Source organism: Salvia splendens, chromosome 22, assembly GCF_004379255.2.
Source record: "Salvia splendens isolate huo1 chromosome 22, SspV2, whole genome shotgun sequence".
In the NCBI taxonomy this organism is placed as follows: Eukaryota; Viridiplantae; Streptophyta; class Magnoliopsida; order Lamiales; family Lamiaceae; genus Salvia; species Salvia splendens.
Window position 1 is genome coordinate 18,075,270 of NC_056053.1, and position 16,553 is coordinate 18,091,822.

Here is a 16,553-nt window from a genome sequence, read left to right on the forward strand (position 1 = left end):
CCTCTTCTCCCCTTCTCTGTTCAGGAAGCTTCAAATCCGTCGTTCAGAGCCTCACGGGAAAGGATTCTACTATTTCCCCGCCGCCTAGCCGCCTCCGCCTCCGCTCCGCCAGCAGGCGGAGTTTCGGTTTCGTACAATTCGGCGCCGGTTTTGACTCGTGGAATGTCGTTTAGGGATTTCGAGAGAATGATGAACGAGTTGAACTGAGGCAGAGCTATCTGTATCTCTATCTCTATCTTTGTTAATATATTTTGAACCTTTTCTTAGTAGGCTACTGGAGAGGATGGATGATTTTTATTATTGTAAAACATGTATTATGATTATACCACTAGTGTATATTTCTTCATTCTTTTCAACCATTTTGTTGTTACCTTAAATCCAACAGAAATAGTATATTGTATATCGTTTTTCAATGTTCATGCAGTAACAGCTGATGATGATGATTAAAAAAGCATGTTTTGTTAACAACAGTAAAGTAAAATCATGCTAAGAGTGATATGTTTTCTAAACGAGTGAAGTAAAATCATGCTAAAAGTGATGTGTTTTGTAAACAAAAGTGAAGTAAAATCATGCTAAGAGTGATGTGTTTTGTAAACAAGAGTGAAGTAAAATCATGCTAAGAGTGATGTGTTTTGTAAATAAGAGTGAAGTAAAATCATGCTAAGAGTGATGTGTTTTGTAAATAAGAGTGAAGTAAAATCATGCTAAGAGTGATGTGTTTTGTAAACAAGAATGAAGTAATATCATAATAAGAGTGATGTGTTTTGTAAACAAGAGTGAAGTAAAATCAGAATAAGAGTGATGCGTTTTGTAAACAAGAGTGAAGTAAAATCAGAATAAGAGTGATGCGTTTTGTAAACAAGAGTGAAGTAAAAGAGTGATGTGTTTTGTAAACAAGAGTGAAGTAAAATCAGAATAAGAGTGATGTGTTTTGTAAACAAGAGTGACGTAAAATCAAAACAAGAGTGATGTGTTTTGTAATCAAGATCTAATTAATTCATAACTAGAGTATATATAATTATAAACTCTAATACAAATTAACAAAATCAAATTAAGAAATCATGAAAATATAACTAACTATTGATTGAAATTATTTATTAGGGAGACATCATTTGTATGCTCGTGCAAGAGATAGAAGAAAGAAACCACATGAATATATACCGTGACATTTCAACGAACCAATTAATTTAATGTAGGAGTATTTACATTCGAGTCGAATTATCATACTCAACTTGTTTGCTAGGTTTGATGTGCAACTCAAGGTTTATATTCGACAAATCAAGAATTTTGTTAAGGCTAGGGGGGGAATATCCCCTGATAGAAAATCGGATGAGAGAAAAGAAATGTGAACAAAAAACGCGATTTAGGTATTGCAACGGTCAATCGTTGATGGTGACCAGAGAATGAGGTGAGATGGAAAAATGAAAAACAAGCTCCGGTAGAATATGATGGGATTAGATGAGAGTGATGTGTTTTGTAAACAAGAGTGAAGTAAGATCATGCTAAGAGTGATGTGTTTTGTAAACAAGAGTGAAGTAAGATCATGCTAAGAGTGATGTGTTTTGTAAACAAGAGTGAAGTAAGATCATGCTAAGAGTGATGTGTTTTATAAACAAGAGTGAAGTGTTTTGTAAACAAGAGTGAAGTAAGATCATGCTAAGAGTGATGTGTTTTGTAAACAAGAGTGAAGTAATATCATGCTAAGAGTGATGTGTTTTGTAAACAAGAGTGAAGTAAGATAATGCTAAGAGTGATGTGTTTTGTAAACAAGAGTGAAGTAAGATCGTTATAATAGTGATGTGTTTTATTTAAAATGGTACTACTATGAATTGGTGGAACTGATTCCCGCATGTATACAATCAATCTAAGTACATTGATTAGAATTGAATACGTATCAGAATACCAAACAATTACATAATAATGCATAAAAAACACAAACCAAAAAGAGAAACACAAAAAAGAAAAAGGCACCATTCCAACCAAAAAGAGAAACACAAAAAAGAAAAAGGCACCATCCAAGCTGCAAACAAAACCCTCCCCAAAAGCAAACCTCAATTCCAATTCAATCAAACAAATATTCCCTCAATTCAACAATCAATCCATGGCGGACTCCCCCGCTGCCGGAGCTCTCCAATTCCACGGCGCTGCTGCTCCGCCTCATGAGCAAGCGCCGCACCTGGGCCTGCCTCTTCGCGCGATTCCCCAATTTGTGCGATTCTCTTATTGTTTGTGTGCGCAGTTCTTGTTGCGGTGTGGGATGGAGAAACTCGAGCTTGTTTACGCCCCTCAATTTCGCAATCTCCAATGGAGCTGCTTCATCTCAAAAGCAATCCCCCAAATTCATCTCAGCTCACGCTTCTGCTTCTTCATCTAGTACATTTCCTACCTAATTGCTCATGGATTGATGTTTAAAAATTAGGATTGGGATATTTTTCTTCCTAATTATATATCGTGATTTTTCTTATGAATTGAATGAAATCGATCAGATTTGGAAGCAGATTTAGAAGGAAATAGATCAGATTTGGAATGAAATCTGGTTTGGAACGCATCTTATGTTCATAATGTGATTTCCAAAATTACCCTCAGCATATTTTCTATAATTAAAATAAATAATATTTGTTCCATTAAGATGTGTGGCTGAGATTTGTTCTCTAGTTATACACTTAAGATTAGTTATACATTGATCACTACCCTATATATATATATATATATATATATATATATATATATATATATATATATATATATATATATATTAAGGGGGGGACTTTTGGTATTTTCTTTAGTCTATGATTTTGGGAAATCAATTTTGCATGGATTGGATATTGTTCGTTGAATTTGATAGTACTACAAGGAGTATGAAATTATACAACAAATAGTTTGTAGAAAACTCATGTTGCTGTTAGAAATAAAATATGAGTATATGCAAGTATAATAATAATAATAAATAAAATAAAATAAAGTAAAATAACAATAAAGGTTATAATAATCAAATTAGTGTGTTCTTAAAATCGAATCGTTGCTATTTTTCTAGGTATAAAATGATATGGACCCCAATTAGTGTTCACCGATAAAAATAAGCCTCATAAGATGAAATGATTTTCACTCTATCAAGTAAAAATACCTCAAATTCAAAGACATTAGCTAACTTGATATAAAATCGATAATTGAATAGTACAATGCTCCTAAAATGCACACTAGGAGGTAGACAACTAGTGAGAAGGTAGTTTGTTGTCGATATGAAAATTCATCCACAACTCCATGTTTCTATAGACATAAAAGTGGAATATAAAAGATCATGTAACTAAGATACCACTAAGCAAATCATGGTTAAAAGATGGGGAAGGTTAAAGAACAATCCCGAAATTGGTTAAAGCTATAAGTTCAAACAAACATATCGACCCTAGAAAATGCATATGCATGATGCAAACTTTTAGCTCGATTCTCGAGAAATGTTATTGCATTTGGAGAGGTAATTTGTGATTTTGAACATTCCATAGTTAATAGAATTATCGAACATATTAGCGGGCTAGTAGACGAGATGCCTTGAAATATACCACCTTTGTGTATGATAATTGATAAATCAATAGATTAACATAATATTATCTCAACTTCATAGTTATTAGGTTTGTGTCCATTTTGGCCATAAAACATCTCTTTGAATTTCATAAGTGACTCACACACATGAAATGACCTAACTTCTTACTTACATATGTGATTCTTTTATGAGTATATTGTCCTACCACATCTTCCTAAGATTTCAAAAGTTAAACAATTTAACCTCTTACTATCAATAAGTTACAAAACTGGCTTTATAAAAATTGGATGAAGAAATGAATCTTTAAGTGTTACAACTAGATTTATTTAGAACCACCATGTATTTCATTTTTTTCTGTTTGATAAAGCTCAATTGAATTGCTTAGGAGTGAAATTTTGTATCGTTATCGTATAAAAAATATCGTTACCATATCGAAAGTTTCGGTATACCGGATTTCGGTATGGATAATATCTATACCGTTACTGTATCGAAAATTCGGTATATCATACTGAACTTCGGTATACCATTCCGAACGGTATATCGAAATTAAATGGATATCTATTTATGATTTTAGAGTTTCCAATAAATAGTTTTTGAATATATAAATAAATTAAATGGATATCTATCTATTATTTAAACTTTTAATCTTTAAAAAATAAATTACATTATTATTATAATCAGTATAAATGGTAGGTATCGATAATTCAATAGGTATTGATTTTCGATATATTTCTGTATACCGATAATATCGATATATATCAAATATTCGATATAAAACGGTATATCGCGGTATAAGAAAATTCATATCATTATCGTATCGAAACTAGATACGGTATTGTATCGTACTAAAAATTTCAGTATACCAAAAATTCGATATTTTTCGATATTTTTCGGTACGATATGATCGATATACCGTTTTTTCGGTATATTTACCCAGCCCTAGAATTGCTTGTCAACATGTGTGTGAGCTTGATAAGTCAATCATCATATGGCTCGACTTTAGAAAGTTTTGAGCCTAGTTTAGAATAGCTCTCAATTGGATTGCTTTCGAATATGTTAGCCGACTTAACGAGCCAAGCATCACGTAGCTCAAATTCTGCTCAAATTACTTTGTATACTCAGGGACGGAGCCAGGATTATAAATGAAAGGGGGCAAAGTTATATGTGATGAAAATTTTAGAATTTGAGAAGGGGCAAATACAATAAAATTTTAATAATTTTACAAAATTGGACCATAAATTAGTACATGTAAACATATTTGAGGAGGGGCATTTGCCCCACCTTCTTGTAAGGTGGCTCCGTCCCTGTGTATACTACATTCGAAGTTCATGGGAAATATCAAATTTTTACTTTTAAGGCAGTTTGACCAAAGTCTAGAGATCCATTATTGTGCACAGCAGGTGTTGTGCTCGGGAACACAACCATGACACAATAAAACGTAGGTATTTTTCTTTTATTTTATCTCCTTTTCTTTTTCTTTTGTGTTGTTGTGTGTGCATAAATAACAAAGCCCTTGCTGCGCACATCAGGGGATCCTTGTTCTTGCACAAATTAGATTTAACAAGTCAGCACCCACGTCAGTTTAAAAAGACACGTCATCTCGCTTCGTAGCCGGAAACACGATATGGGAAAACGGCGCAACTATTAATAAGTTCATGACTTTGTACGTTACTTTTATAGATAATAAGAAAAACTCGAAATTTTGAAAAGTTAACGACTTTTTAAAAGTTTTCCCTGTTTTCAAACTTAATTTCAGACAAAAATATATTGTATGCAATATTTATTTGGAGTTTTTTTTAAATAAAAAATTTCAAACAAAATTCCAGAAGCAAATTTATGAATGTGCTTTACGCCTACACACATCACATCCATCACACACGGCTCATCGCCTCTCTCCCACTTTCCAGAGACATCAGTTTCCTACAAAAGCGGATAAATGTCGACGGCGAGAATCTCACCGTCGTCCACGGCAACTTCCGCCACCATCAGACACATTTCCTTGACCCCTCCTTCCCGCCGCACATTTCTTATCACTCTATTACCCCCGCTGGTAATTGGTCGACGACAGAGAAATTACGCTCCAAAAATCTACTCCAAAGCGTCGGAGCCGCTCGAGGTCTGCGCCAAGGAATCTGTCACTACCCCCAACAAGCTCGGAGACTGTAAGTTAATCGACTCTCTTACTAAAAAAAATCTAATTTTTTACTATCTGATTGTGCCGCGGAGGGAAAATTGATGAGCCGGAATCCGTATTTGGTGTTCTATGTCATTGAATAAGAGATTAAGTATGTTCATATGAATAATTGAGTTTTTTGGATTTGTTTTGAGCTTCAGTAGCTGTTTGTTACAGTAAATTTTTTTCAACAAAAACCATCTTTTCAAATGTGCCTTTCCGCCCATTTAAGGTATGCGGTATGAGTTGTGAAATAATGCTAAACTTATTCACAGGTCCATTTACGCAAAGGGTTTTGCTTACATTGGAGGAAAAGAACCTTCCCTATGACTTGAAGTTGGTTGATTTTAGGAACAAGCCTGAGTGGTAATGGCCCTACTGATTTGTTTGTATCTGTTACTATTCGTGCTCGTGTTGATTATTTGGGCTGTTTTGTATGAATATGTACTCTTTTTCCGGGTATTGCTTAGGTTCTTAAATCTTAGTCCAGAAGGTAAAGTTCCGCTGATAAAGCTTGATGAGAAGTGGACTCCAGACTCCGATGTTATAACTCAGGCATTGGAAGAAAAGTTCCCTGAACCTTCTCTTGCTACACCTCCTGAGAAAGCTGCAGTGTACGTGCACATTTGCGCCTAACTTTATGACTGCACCTTGTTTTATTCATCTTTAAAGATACTAAGAGTAGAAGTGTGTGTGAATTTGAATATCTGCTCAAAATGTTGCTACCGTGACTCATTGTCCTATTAATTTTAGCAAAGATGTTAAAAGCCAAGCTGGTTCCTAGGGCCCTTTGGGGGAGGTTTCAGAATGTCGTTGAAGTTTTGTGGCTTTATTTGAGTATTATCTAGGCATGTTTCTCAAACTACATTAAAATCGAACTTGTTAGGTAATCTATCTTTGTTTTTATTTTGATGGAAATGATAAAGTAGGTTCTCATTGTATTTACTCGTCGTAGATGTAACATATTGATTTTTTTAATTTTTAAAAATATTCGACCTTTAGGCAACTGTTTAGAGGGCAAAAATTACTAGTGGAGACTGGAATTCAATTTTTTGGGGTGTGAATACCGTTTTCCCTAATAAAAATTGGTCTTTGTTGACTCTTAAGTCTTAATGAGGAGGAAAAAAATGCTTCTGAGTGTTCCTCCAGGTTCATTGGTGGCTGTCAGGATGACTTATCACATGCTTGAATACTGATGCATTTCTACAATCTAATGGTTTTTTTTGTTGCCATTCTTGCTTCCTAGTATGCTTTAGGAAGTTTGCATCTGTCTTTCTTTCTCCTACCTTAAGGTTAGATTTAAATGTTCTTTGCACCTGGAAATATTTTGTTTGTTTGATTTAGTTAGTATGACTTTGGTCGGCCCTGTTGTCTAGCTAATTTATCTACTCTCACTTTGACTTTTGGGCTGAATTTTGTACGTATTGCACCATAAGGTTGCATACTCTCTTTAAAATTAGTAAGGATTAAGGAAAACCACAACTTTCCTTGCTTTGTTTAATCTTAAAAAGAAATGAGTAAACATTACAAGTTCATGTATCCTAATGCTAAAAGGATGCTTTTTTCCTTGATGATATTTCTCATGCATGCCAATATAATAAGGTGATTGCTTTATAGACGTCCCGTGGTTTCCAACATATTATGGGTTCTGTTTGTAGTATTGAACTGCCTGCTAATATTTTATGGTTAGTTTTCAACACACAACAGTCAACATCCTTTCACTCACTAGTATCAATTTATTTTGTAGTGGTTCAAAGATCTTCTCCACGTTTATTGGATTTCTTAAAAGCAAAGACACAAGTGATGGAACAGAGCAGGCATTACTCGACCAGCTGACTGATTTCAATAGTTACCTTGAAAAAAATGTGAGGATTCTGATCTTATTTTTCAATGTTTATTGTCACTGAATTATGACGACATGGTTTTTAAATTAAGTGTATACCGATAGCAGTCATGATGGTAATGTATCTAGTTAAGTATTCTCGAGGATCTGGTATTATAAGGGGGCCCTCTGAGAGTGAACACTGAACAGGGTACTCTGCCAATTCCTTGCTTCAGTTTCTTTCTAAGGAATTCCAGAAGCCTTCCTTTCTTTCAAATACATTTATTTTTCTTTTTCTTTTTAATTACAGCAACCAAACATTTGCAGTGGATTTTGAATCATTAACCGTCTTTCCAGAAATTTTTAGCTTGTCCCGAGTACATGATTGAGGGAGAGAAAGAATGACGTTACTGTTATCAGATTCCAATTTGTTTGCTTGGTCTACCTATTGATGAAAGTGTTATGCTGATTATGCTAAACTTATTAGCCTCATGATATTGGCTGTCTGAACAGTTCTATATAACTCTTTCATATGCTAAGACCCAATCACAGTGATGAAAATGTCATACTGGGAAACTTAGTTCATGATGACATGTTTGCCAAATCTTATTTTTGTAACATTGATGGGTTTGAACCTTCCATGCTCAGGGCCCATTTATTAATGGGGAGGTGATATCTGCTGCGGATTTGTCTCTTGCTCCTAAGCTTTATCATCTAGAAATTGCTTTGGGACACTATAAGAAGTGGTCCATTCCAGACTCACTCACCTACGTTAAGTCATACATGAAGGTACGTGTAACTATGCATCAATAGTTCTTTATTTCCAGCATCGAGTCGCATTTGCGATGTCATAGGTTTATATATTGCCAATATTGCTTTAACATGGAGTAATCTAGATGCCAATTTTCTCTGGAACTAGGCAAACCATGCTATGCATCTATGATCCTGTGCACACACTTGTTATCTGGGTGAAAACTAATCTTTGATGCTTGTTCTCTGTTCTTCTTCCATTTTAGTTTTATTGACATACATTCCAATTAATTTAACGTCTATAGTTACCAACTGAATACCGCAAGCAATATGCCTTTTGAACTCTGTACAACTTTATTTAAATGATCCAAAGGTACTTTGGTTTTGACTGTAAAATATGTGGAAAAATCAGTAGCTCTGATTCTAGACCGATGACCACAATATTAAATCAATAGATTCAATACTAATAGTTAATGTATGATATGAGAACTTCTTTATTTTATCCACCCTACTTGTACTGAAGGATAAGATTTTAATGGACATCAGTTAATCTTACAATAATTTATCCTGTTTTTCATACATATGTATATGCTTTCATCATGAGAAATTTAGTTTGATCTTACATGTGGATGTTGTATGCGCTGATTTCATATTGTTTGGCTTTGACTCTCAGACTATATTCTCGAGGGAGTCGTTCATTAACACTAGAGCTCTAGTAGAAGATGTGATTGAGGGTTGGCGACCAAAAGTTGAAGGCTGATTTATCTTCTTCCGGCCGTGTTGATGTTGAAATTGAAATTATTTTGATGTATTAGTTTATATATTATGTAAAAAAATAAAATAGTTTCTAGGAATGCAGTTCATGGAACAATTCACATATCGCCAACAGTGTATTGCTGATATGATGATAGTGAATTGAATTGGATTCGAGGGAATGTTTGAGTAGCATGATTGCGATGTGCCATTTCTTGTTTTTACAACGTTGTGCCAAATCCTTCCCCGCCGTCTTCCCCAGCTCCGCCGACGACCTCGTCACATCCAACACATCATCCACCACCTGAAACAGCAGCCCCACACACCTCGCATACCTCCTCAGCGCCTCCACCTCCTCCCCACCCCACAATCGCCCCGCACACCACCACCGTCTTGTGCACGTGGATGTACTCCAGCTCGTCCAAGCTCACCTCCTTCCCTTCGTTCGCTAAATCCACCATCTGCCCTGCCACCATCCCCTCCGACCCCAGCTCCGCGATGGCCCGGAGCACCCTCTCGTGGCCCACGTTTACTGTTTTAGCGGCCACGTGCTCGAGGGCCAGGGAGAGGAGGGCGTCCCCGGCCAGGACGGCGGTCTCCTCCCCGAATGCCTTGTGGCTGGTGGGGCGGAGGTCGTCGTCGTCCATGCAGGGGAGGTCGTCGTGGATGAGGGACATCGTGTGGATCATCTCTAACGCGCAGGCCATGGGGACGGCCGCGGCCTCGTCCCCGCCCACGAGCGAGCATGAGGCCAGGCAGAGGACGGGGCGGATGCGCTCCCCCCGGCTAGGAGGGAGTACCGCATCGCCTCGTGGAATTTTACCGGGTTTTGGAGAGGAACGGCGTCGTCTATGGCCTTGTTTACCTTTTTGGCCATGGTTTTCATGTATTCTTCGAATTTGAAATTTGGGGGGGCTAGGGTTTTGGATGTTGTTTTAGTAGCATTTGTGGGAGTTATTTGCTTGCAAGAAATGATTCTGGTTTTGTGTTTGAAGGAGTGGTTTTTGGGGGAGAAGGGTTGATAGATGGGGATGGCTGCTAGCAATGGTTGTGTGTTTGAAATGATTCTGGTTTTGTTTTATGTTCGGTCTTAATATGTCTCACTATATGTGTAGGCAAAATCTAATTAGGCCGAAATGCTTTCCTAATTAAATAGCGATAGTAATTAAAAAAATTATTTAATATCAGTTTCCGATTTACATATATGTATTCTCGTGAATTTATAGTGAATGTTATTTAATGCATTCCCAACCACAAAATAGGTGAATCGCACTACTCATTATTTTAGGAGTATGCATCATGGTATACTATAATAATGTCATATCACTCCCAAAATAATTGGCTGAAAAAAATATCAAAGTACTACATAGTATGATAGTATTGATTTAAAATTAAACAACTCTATAAAATTTGAAATGTAGTAGAACTCACGAGATGGTGGTTGGTATCTCAGGTGGTGGTGATAAAAAAAGAAGTGGCAAAACAAAATAACTCTATGCATAGGATCATACACAAATAGATTCCACTTGAAAAATCCAAAATATTAGTACTACTACTTATTGTTATGAGCAAACTACAGCTCACATCCATTCAACTTTTGTCTCTCTATATATGTATGGATCTCTTGCTTTTAAGCGTATTATATTTTTAAGTATTCTTAAATCATGGTAGTAATATTTTTTCCTATTAAGTAATCATACATTGGTGGCAGGTCAACGCATAAATTTATGAGTTTGCTCTTGCACCCATCACATTTCAACAACCGATATATTATGCAGCTTCTTTGGCGCAAAAATATATAAAAGCATATCACACAATTTAGTAATTGTTGGTGTATAAATTTATACTTTGTTTGCACTTTTTAAATGTAACAAAAAACATATACCCATATAATGCATATGTAGATGTAACTCAATTTTATTTACAATGAAGCGTAACTCAATTAGTAAGACGTTTCCTCTCCAACTAATAAATTGGAGGTTTGAGTCATCACAGGGTAGATGGAGAACCATTATTGATCTTATTTTTTAAAAAATAACATAAATGTAACTAAAATTTACTACGCCTAAAAATATAGTAACAAAATTGAAGTTAAAAATATTTCTTGGTGTCGTTCATGTCGTACCACTTTTACATAGTTCTATTATAGTGCTAATGTAAGTTAACCTTTAGATACAACTACAAGTTTAGCCAATTTCAGAATTCCAAAATCTTTTTAGTTCATTTGCAAAAAACTCTTATAAATTTTTGGGAATTGATTTACCTCGTATAGAACTTAATTATTTATATAAGAAAACATCATTATTTATTTTTAATTTTGTTCCCACAACTTACTTGGTACAATATGTTTTACCTTCGTCCAATAAAGTTTGAGTCACGAAATAGATGAAAATTATTAATATAGTATATATATTTTTTTATAAATATGATCCCTCGAATGTTCATAGAAATAGATGAAAACCAAACTATTGATATATATATTTTTAAATATGCTCCATCGAGTGGACAGCAAAAGAAAATATATTGGTTAAAGAAAATGACTGAGTCTACGTAGAAGGTCTTAAAAAGAAACATGATTTGCTTTGGTTGGACTTGGATGGTAAGAATTTAGATGGAGGAAATAAGAAAAGTAAATGAGTGAAAAAAGAAAAAGTCGTTGACCTCAATTGTTAAAACAATTTATGGTGAATTAATGGATTGTAGTTCGACCCAAATTTCAAATCAGTGATTCAGTATTGTAGTTCGGCCCAAATTTACGAACGCAATTAATGGATTGTCAGCCCAATCAGTAATTGCGCTTTACAAAATTATTACCCATTTTTTTCCGAAGCCCAATAAGTAATAGCCATTTGAATAAATCTTCAATTGGAGAGCGTTTCGGCTACTGCTAAAACCCTATTCTTCTTCTGCCTTCTTACTGCAAATGTCTTCAACGACAGAAGCCCGGGCCGCCGCCACACCCTCGAGGGTGAGTCAATCCGCCATAGAGGCGGCCGTAACCGCCCTATTGAAACACAAATCCGCTCAATCCGCACACGAGAAGCTCCAGTTACTACCACAAGATGATTATTTCTACCTAAATCTCACCCTCAAAAAAATCCCCTCAAACCCTCGCACTAACCCCTACCGAATCCCGCTTCCCCACCCAATTCTCGACGCCGCCGCCTCGGAGGTATGCTTAATCGTCGACGACCGGCCCGGGACGACCACGCCGCCGTCGGATCAGATCAAGAAATTGATTAAATCGCAGAGCATTCCGATTTCGAAAGTGATAAAGCTGTCGAAGCTGAAGGCGAACTACAAGCCCTTCGAGGCGAGGAGGAAGCTTTGCAATAGTTATGATATGTTTTTGGTTGATAAGAGGGTTGTTCATCTGTTGCCTAAGTTGATTGGGAAGGAGTTTTTCAGGAAAAAGAAGCTGCCTTTGGGGGTGGATTTGGGGAAGAAGAATTTGAAGGTGCAGGTGGAGAGGGTTTTAGGGAGTGCGTTGTTGTTTATTGGGAAGGGGACGTGTTCGGTGCTTAAGGTTGGGAAGATGGAGATGGAGAAGGGTGGGATTGTGGAGAATGTGGTGGAGGCAATCAAGGGTGCGGTTGAGAGGGTGCCGAAGAAGTGGGATGGTGTGAGGAGCCTGCACTTGAAGTTGTCTGATTCGGTGGCGTTGCCCGTTTATCAGGCATTGCCGGATGTGAGGCTGAAGATTGAGGGGTTGAAGGAGGTGGAAGAGGGAGGTGAGGTGAGTAAGGTGGTTAGTGATGGTGAGAGTGGTAAGAGTGGGAAGAAGAAGCAAAAGGGGAGGATTCATGAGGTTAGATATATGGATGTTGGAGAGGATGTGGAAGGGGATAGTGATAGTGATAGTGATGTTGATATGAATGAGAGCGATGCGGGGAAGCAAGGGGTTGAAGAATCGGGTAGTGATGATGAGGATAAGAAGGTGAAGGATGTGGAGATGATGGCTAATGAGGGTGTGAGGAAGAGAAGGCGCAAGAAGCAAGGCGTCTTACTGAATTTGAACGAGACCGAGGTGGGGAAGAAGGGGATTGAAGAAGCGAGTAGCGATGATGAGGAGTTGAAGACTGATGAGGGTGTGGGGAAGAGAAGGCGCAAGAAGGAAGGTGTCTCGGGGGATTTGAGTGGGAAGAAGCGGGTGAAGAAAAGTGAGGGTGTGAAACCAAAGAAGTCGGGTGCAGCTGCTGAATCGGAGGGGAAGAAGAAGAGCGAGGTTGGGAGAAAGTCGAATAGCAAGGTGAAGGATGTGAAGAAGAAAAGGGTGTCAGGGAAATGATCAAATTCAGCTAGAGGTTTCTACCTTATCAAGGTATGAGGAAGAATGAGGATTGTGTTGATTGAATTTCCAAAAAGTTTTGGTTATAATAGTCGTGCTATAATCTTTGATCGTTTGGAGATGTTTATTGTTTTTTTTCAATTAAGAATAGTTGTTGTCTTTTCTTGGAATTTTGCTTGCATTTGTGCATTAGCAGATGCTTATGAACATGCTTGCACCGTTTTCTAGATTCCGACTTTTGTATGAGAGTTTTGTTAGAGGATTGAACGGCAGCCTTTATTAACTGTTTTATCATCGAGAAAGACTCATTTTGGCTCAGTTATGTAGAATGATTAGTGATAAGTAATTATGATTTGATTTGGTTACTTTAGGCTAATGGCTAGGTGAATATGCAAATAAGCCGTATATAGAAAATTCGAGAATTGATAATCAGGATTGAGTGTAGGAAATTTAAATTAGATAGCTTTTGAAAAAAAAAAGTCCCACTTTTTGGTGAAAACCAACTACACTGCCTCTAAAACAACATGCTTGCATGCAAGGCTGCACTTTAATAAATTTGAATTATTCAATCAGGATGAATTGTGAAGTTACTCTGGAGTTTGGCTAATTTTTATTATAATTATCTGGATATCGTTTTGTACCTAATAATTCAATATTCGACAAGTCTCCTTTATTGTCAAGATTAGGGATCTGGATTGATTTATTGTCAAGATTAGGGATCTGGATTGATTTATTGTCAAGATTAGGGATCTGAATTCAATCCAAAACATATTGGTTAGCTCAAATGGCATGACAATTTATAGGATTATAATTGAAAATTTATAGAACGAAAAAATAACAACTCAAATGACCATGAATTGGAAAGCCCGCAGCTCGATAGTGTTGGCATGAAGCTATCTGCAACGGGTTTGGATCCCCTGCTGTGCAATCCACCACAGCAGGGGATGCTGTTACTCACACTACATAATTTTATATAAAAGATATTAATATTTTAATGTTATAATTTATAAGTATAATATTGGTGTGTTTGTAACAGCATCCCCTGCTGTGGTGGATTGCACAGCAGGGGATCCAAACCCATCTGCAACCTAATAGGATTGGCCAGAAATAAAATCATTCTCAGTATTTATGGACTGTTTAATTTTCATTACTGTTTTGAAAACTTTTCAAAATTAGTTAAATAATGGAGTCGTAATTTTTTAAATATAAATTGACTCATTAGTTTATTTATTGTATATTTAAAATTTATCATAAAAAATATCTATATATAAATTAAAAATGATAATTATTTTGAAAAGAATGTAATCCTTCCTCCATAATTTAAAGTCTCATTTTGACTCAATACGGGTTTTAAAAAATATGAAGGATAATAGACTGAAAAAGTTAGTTAAATTTGAGTTCCATTTTATACATTGGTTTTATAATAGTAGAAGATAAGTGTAATGAATTAGTAGAAAAAATGTGGTCCATTTACCAAAAATAGAAAAAGTAAATGTAGACATTGTTTTGTGGACGAACCAAAAGGACAAATATCATTATTCTTGCAACTCTGTTCCACCAGAAGTCAAAACCAACTGCGCTGCCCTTTTGAACAAATGTGGACATTATGTTGTAGATAGACGGAGTACATATTTAACTCGAGTAAAAATAACACTCATATGTGATACTTCTTCTATTCGTGAATAGAAGTCCCATTTTTTCAATTTGGTCCCTCCACGAATAGGAGTCCCGGTTCATTTGTACTATAAATGGTAATATGCCCCACACTCCACTAACATTTTATTTAAAAGTAATACTCCCTCCGTCCAGCCATAAGCGATCCACTTATTTTGGCACAAGATATAAGGAAATTGGTATTTAAAGATTTAAGGTAGAGAGAATAAAGTATGAGAGAGAGAGAAAAGTAGAGAAGTGAAAAGAATAAAGTAAGTAGAAAATAAAGTAAGAGAGAAGTTTTTTTTGCTTATAAGGAAAATGACTCACTTATGGGGGGATATTCTAAAAAGGAAAATGACTCGCTTATGGTGGGAAGGAAGGAGTATATGCAAGTGGGTCCCATATACTACTAACTTTTTTCCACCTGCTTTTCTTCATATTTCTTAAAATCTGTGCCGAATAGAAATGAGACTCATATTTGCGGATGGATGGAGTAGTATGTATGAGCAATATTTATTATGGACACAAAATATCAATAAAAATATTTTAAATAAAGAAATTATACTCCCTAAATCTTGAAACGTATCAACCATTTTCTTATTTGTTCGTCCCTGCAGAGTATGAACATTCTAATTTTGGAATAGTTAAACAATACGTTACTCCTACATCTCATTTTATTTACAATTCATACCAATACACTACACTGAGGTGGAGTGACCCTCCACAGATTGACTGAAAACCCAGCTCCACAGATTGTGGACAGTGACCCTCTCACTGAGGTGGAGTCCACAGACAAGCCCACTGATGTGGAGCATCCAGAGGATGTTCCAAGTGAGGTGGAGCAGCCATTTTGGAACTCTACACCAATCTATACTCTTAGTGAAACACCTAATGAGGGGGATCTGCAAGATGATGCTGTTATTAATGTGCCTTTGCCTGATAATGTGAACAATGCTGCTAATATGCCTGTTAGTCCTATTAGAATTCCTCCTGCTATGCCTGTCCAGAATGTGTTGAATAGTCGCTCAGGGGTTCAAAATGCTATTGATGCTCCCAACTTGAATGATTATGTGTTATCTAGAGATAGGCCTAGAAGGCAGAATATTCAAAAACCTGCTAGGTATGATGGCTATGTGGGGTTGGCTGCTTTAATCAATTTAGCAGTTAATGTTCATGACTCTGATGGTGATGAGCCTCAATCTTATAAACGGGCTACTAAGTCTAAATTCTGGAATGAATGACATAAAGCTATGTTAGAGGAAATGAAGTCTCTGAAAATAAACCTTACCTGCATACTTGTACCTCTGCCTCTGGGTGCTTCTGTTGTAGACTGCAGGTGGTTATATAAGCTAAAAACTGAGGTGGAGGGTTTAAGGTACAAGGCCATATTAGTGGCCAAGAGATTTACTCAACAAGATGGGGTAGATTATGCAGCTTCTTTGGCGCAAAAATATATAAAAGCATATCACAAAATTTAGTAATTTTTGGTGTATAAATTTATACTTTGTTTGCACTTTTTAAATGTAACTGTTGATTAAATGGACTGTTATGTTGGTGGACTATTGTTTGGGCC

At 36.3% G+C, this 16,553-nt stretch overlaps 2 protein-coding genes and 1 pseudogene across 2 annotated transcripts; 2 read left to right on the forward strand and 1 right to left on the reverse strand.

The window, feature by feature from the left end:
- The first annotated feature begins 5,383 nt into the window (after positions 1-5,383).
- LOC121786266 (glutathione S-transferase DHAR3, chloroplastic-like) lies at positions 5,384-9,231 on the forward strand. Its single transcript, XM_042184865.1, has 6 exons — positions 5,384-5,700; positions 5,987-6,077; positions 6,182-6,325; positions 7,459-7,576; positions 8,182-8,322; positions 8,957-9,231. Exons 1-6 carry the CDS (start codon positions 5,475-5,477, stop codon positions 9,041-9,043), a joined length of 807 nt encoding a protein of 268 aa, XP_042040799.1. The 5' UTR covers positions 5,384-5,474; the 3' UTR covers positions 9,044-9,231.
- Positions 9,131-11,854, reverse strand: LOC121786851 (annotated as a pseudogene).
- Positions 11,855-11,923: 69 nt separating this feature from the next.
- On the forward strand, positions 11,924-13,642 carry LOC121787465 (ribosomal L1 domain-containing protein 1-like). Its single transcript, XM_042186196.1, has one exon. It carries the CDS (start codon positions 11,960-11,962, stop codon positions 13,322-13,324), a length of 1,365 nt encoding a protein of 454 aa, XP_042042130.1. The 5' UTR covers positions 11,924-11,959; the 3' UTR covers positions 13,325-13,642.
- The last annotated feature ends 2,911 nt before the right edge of the window (positions 13,643-16,553 follow it).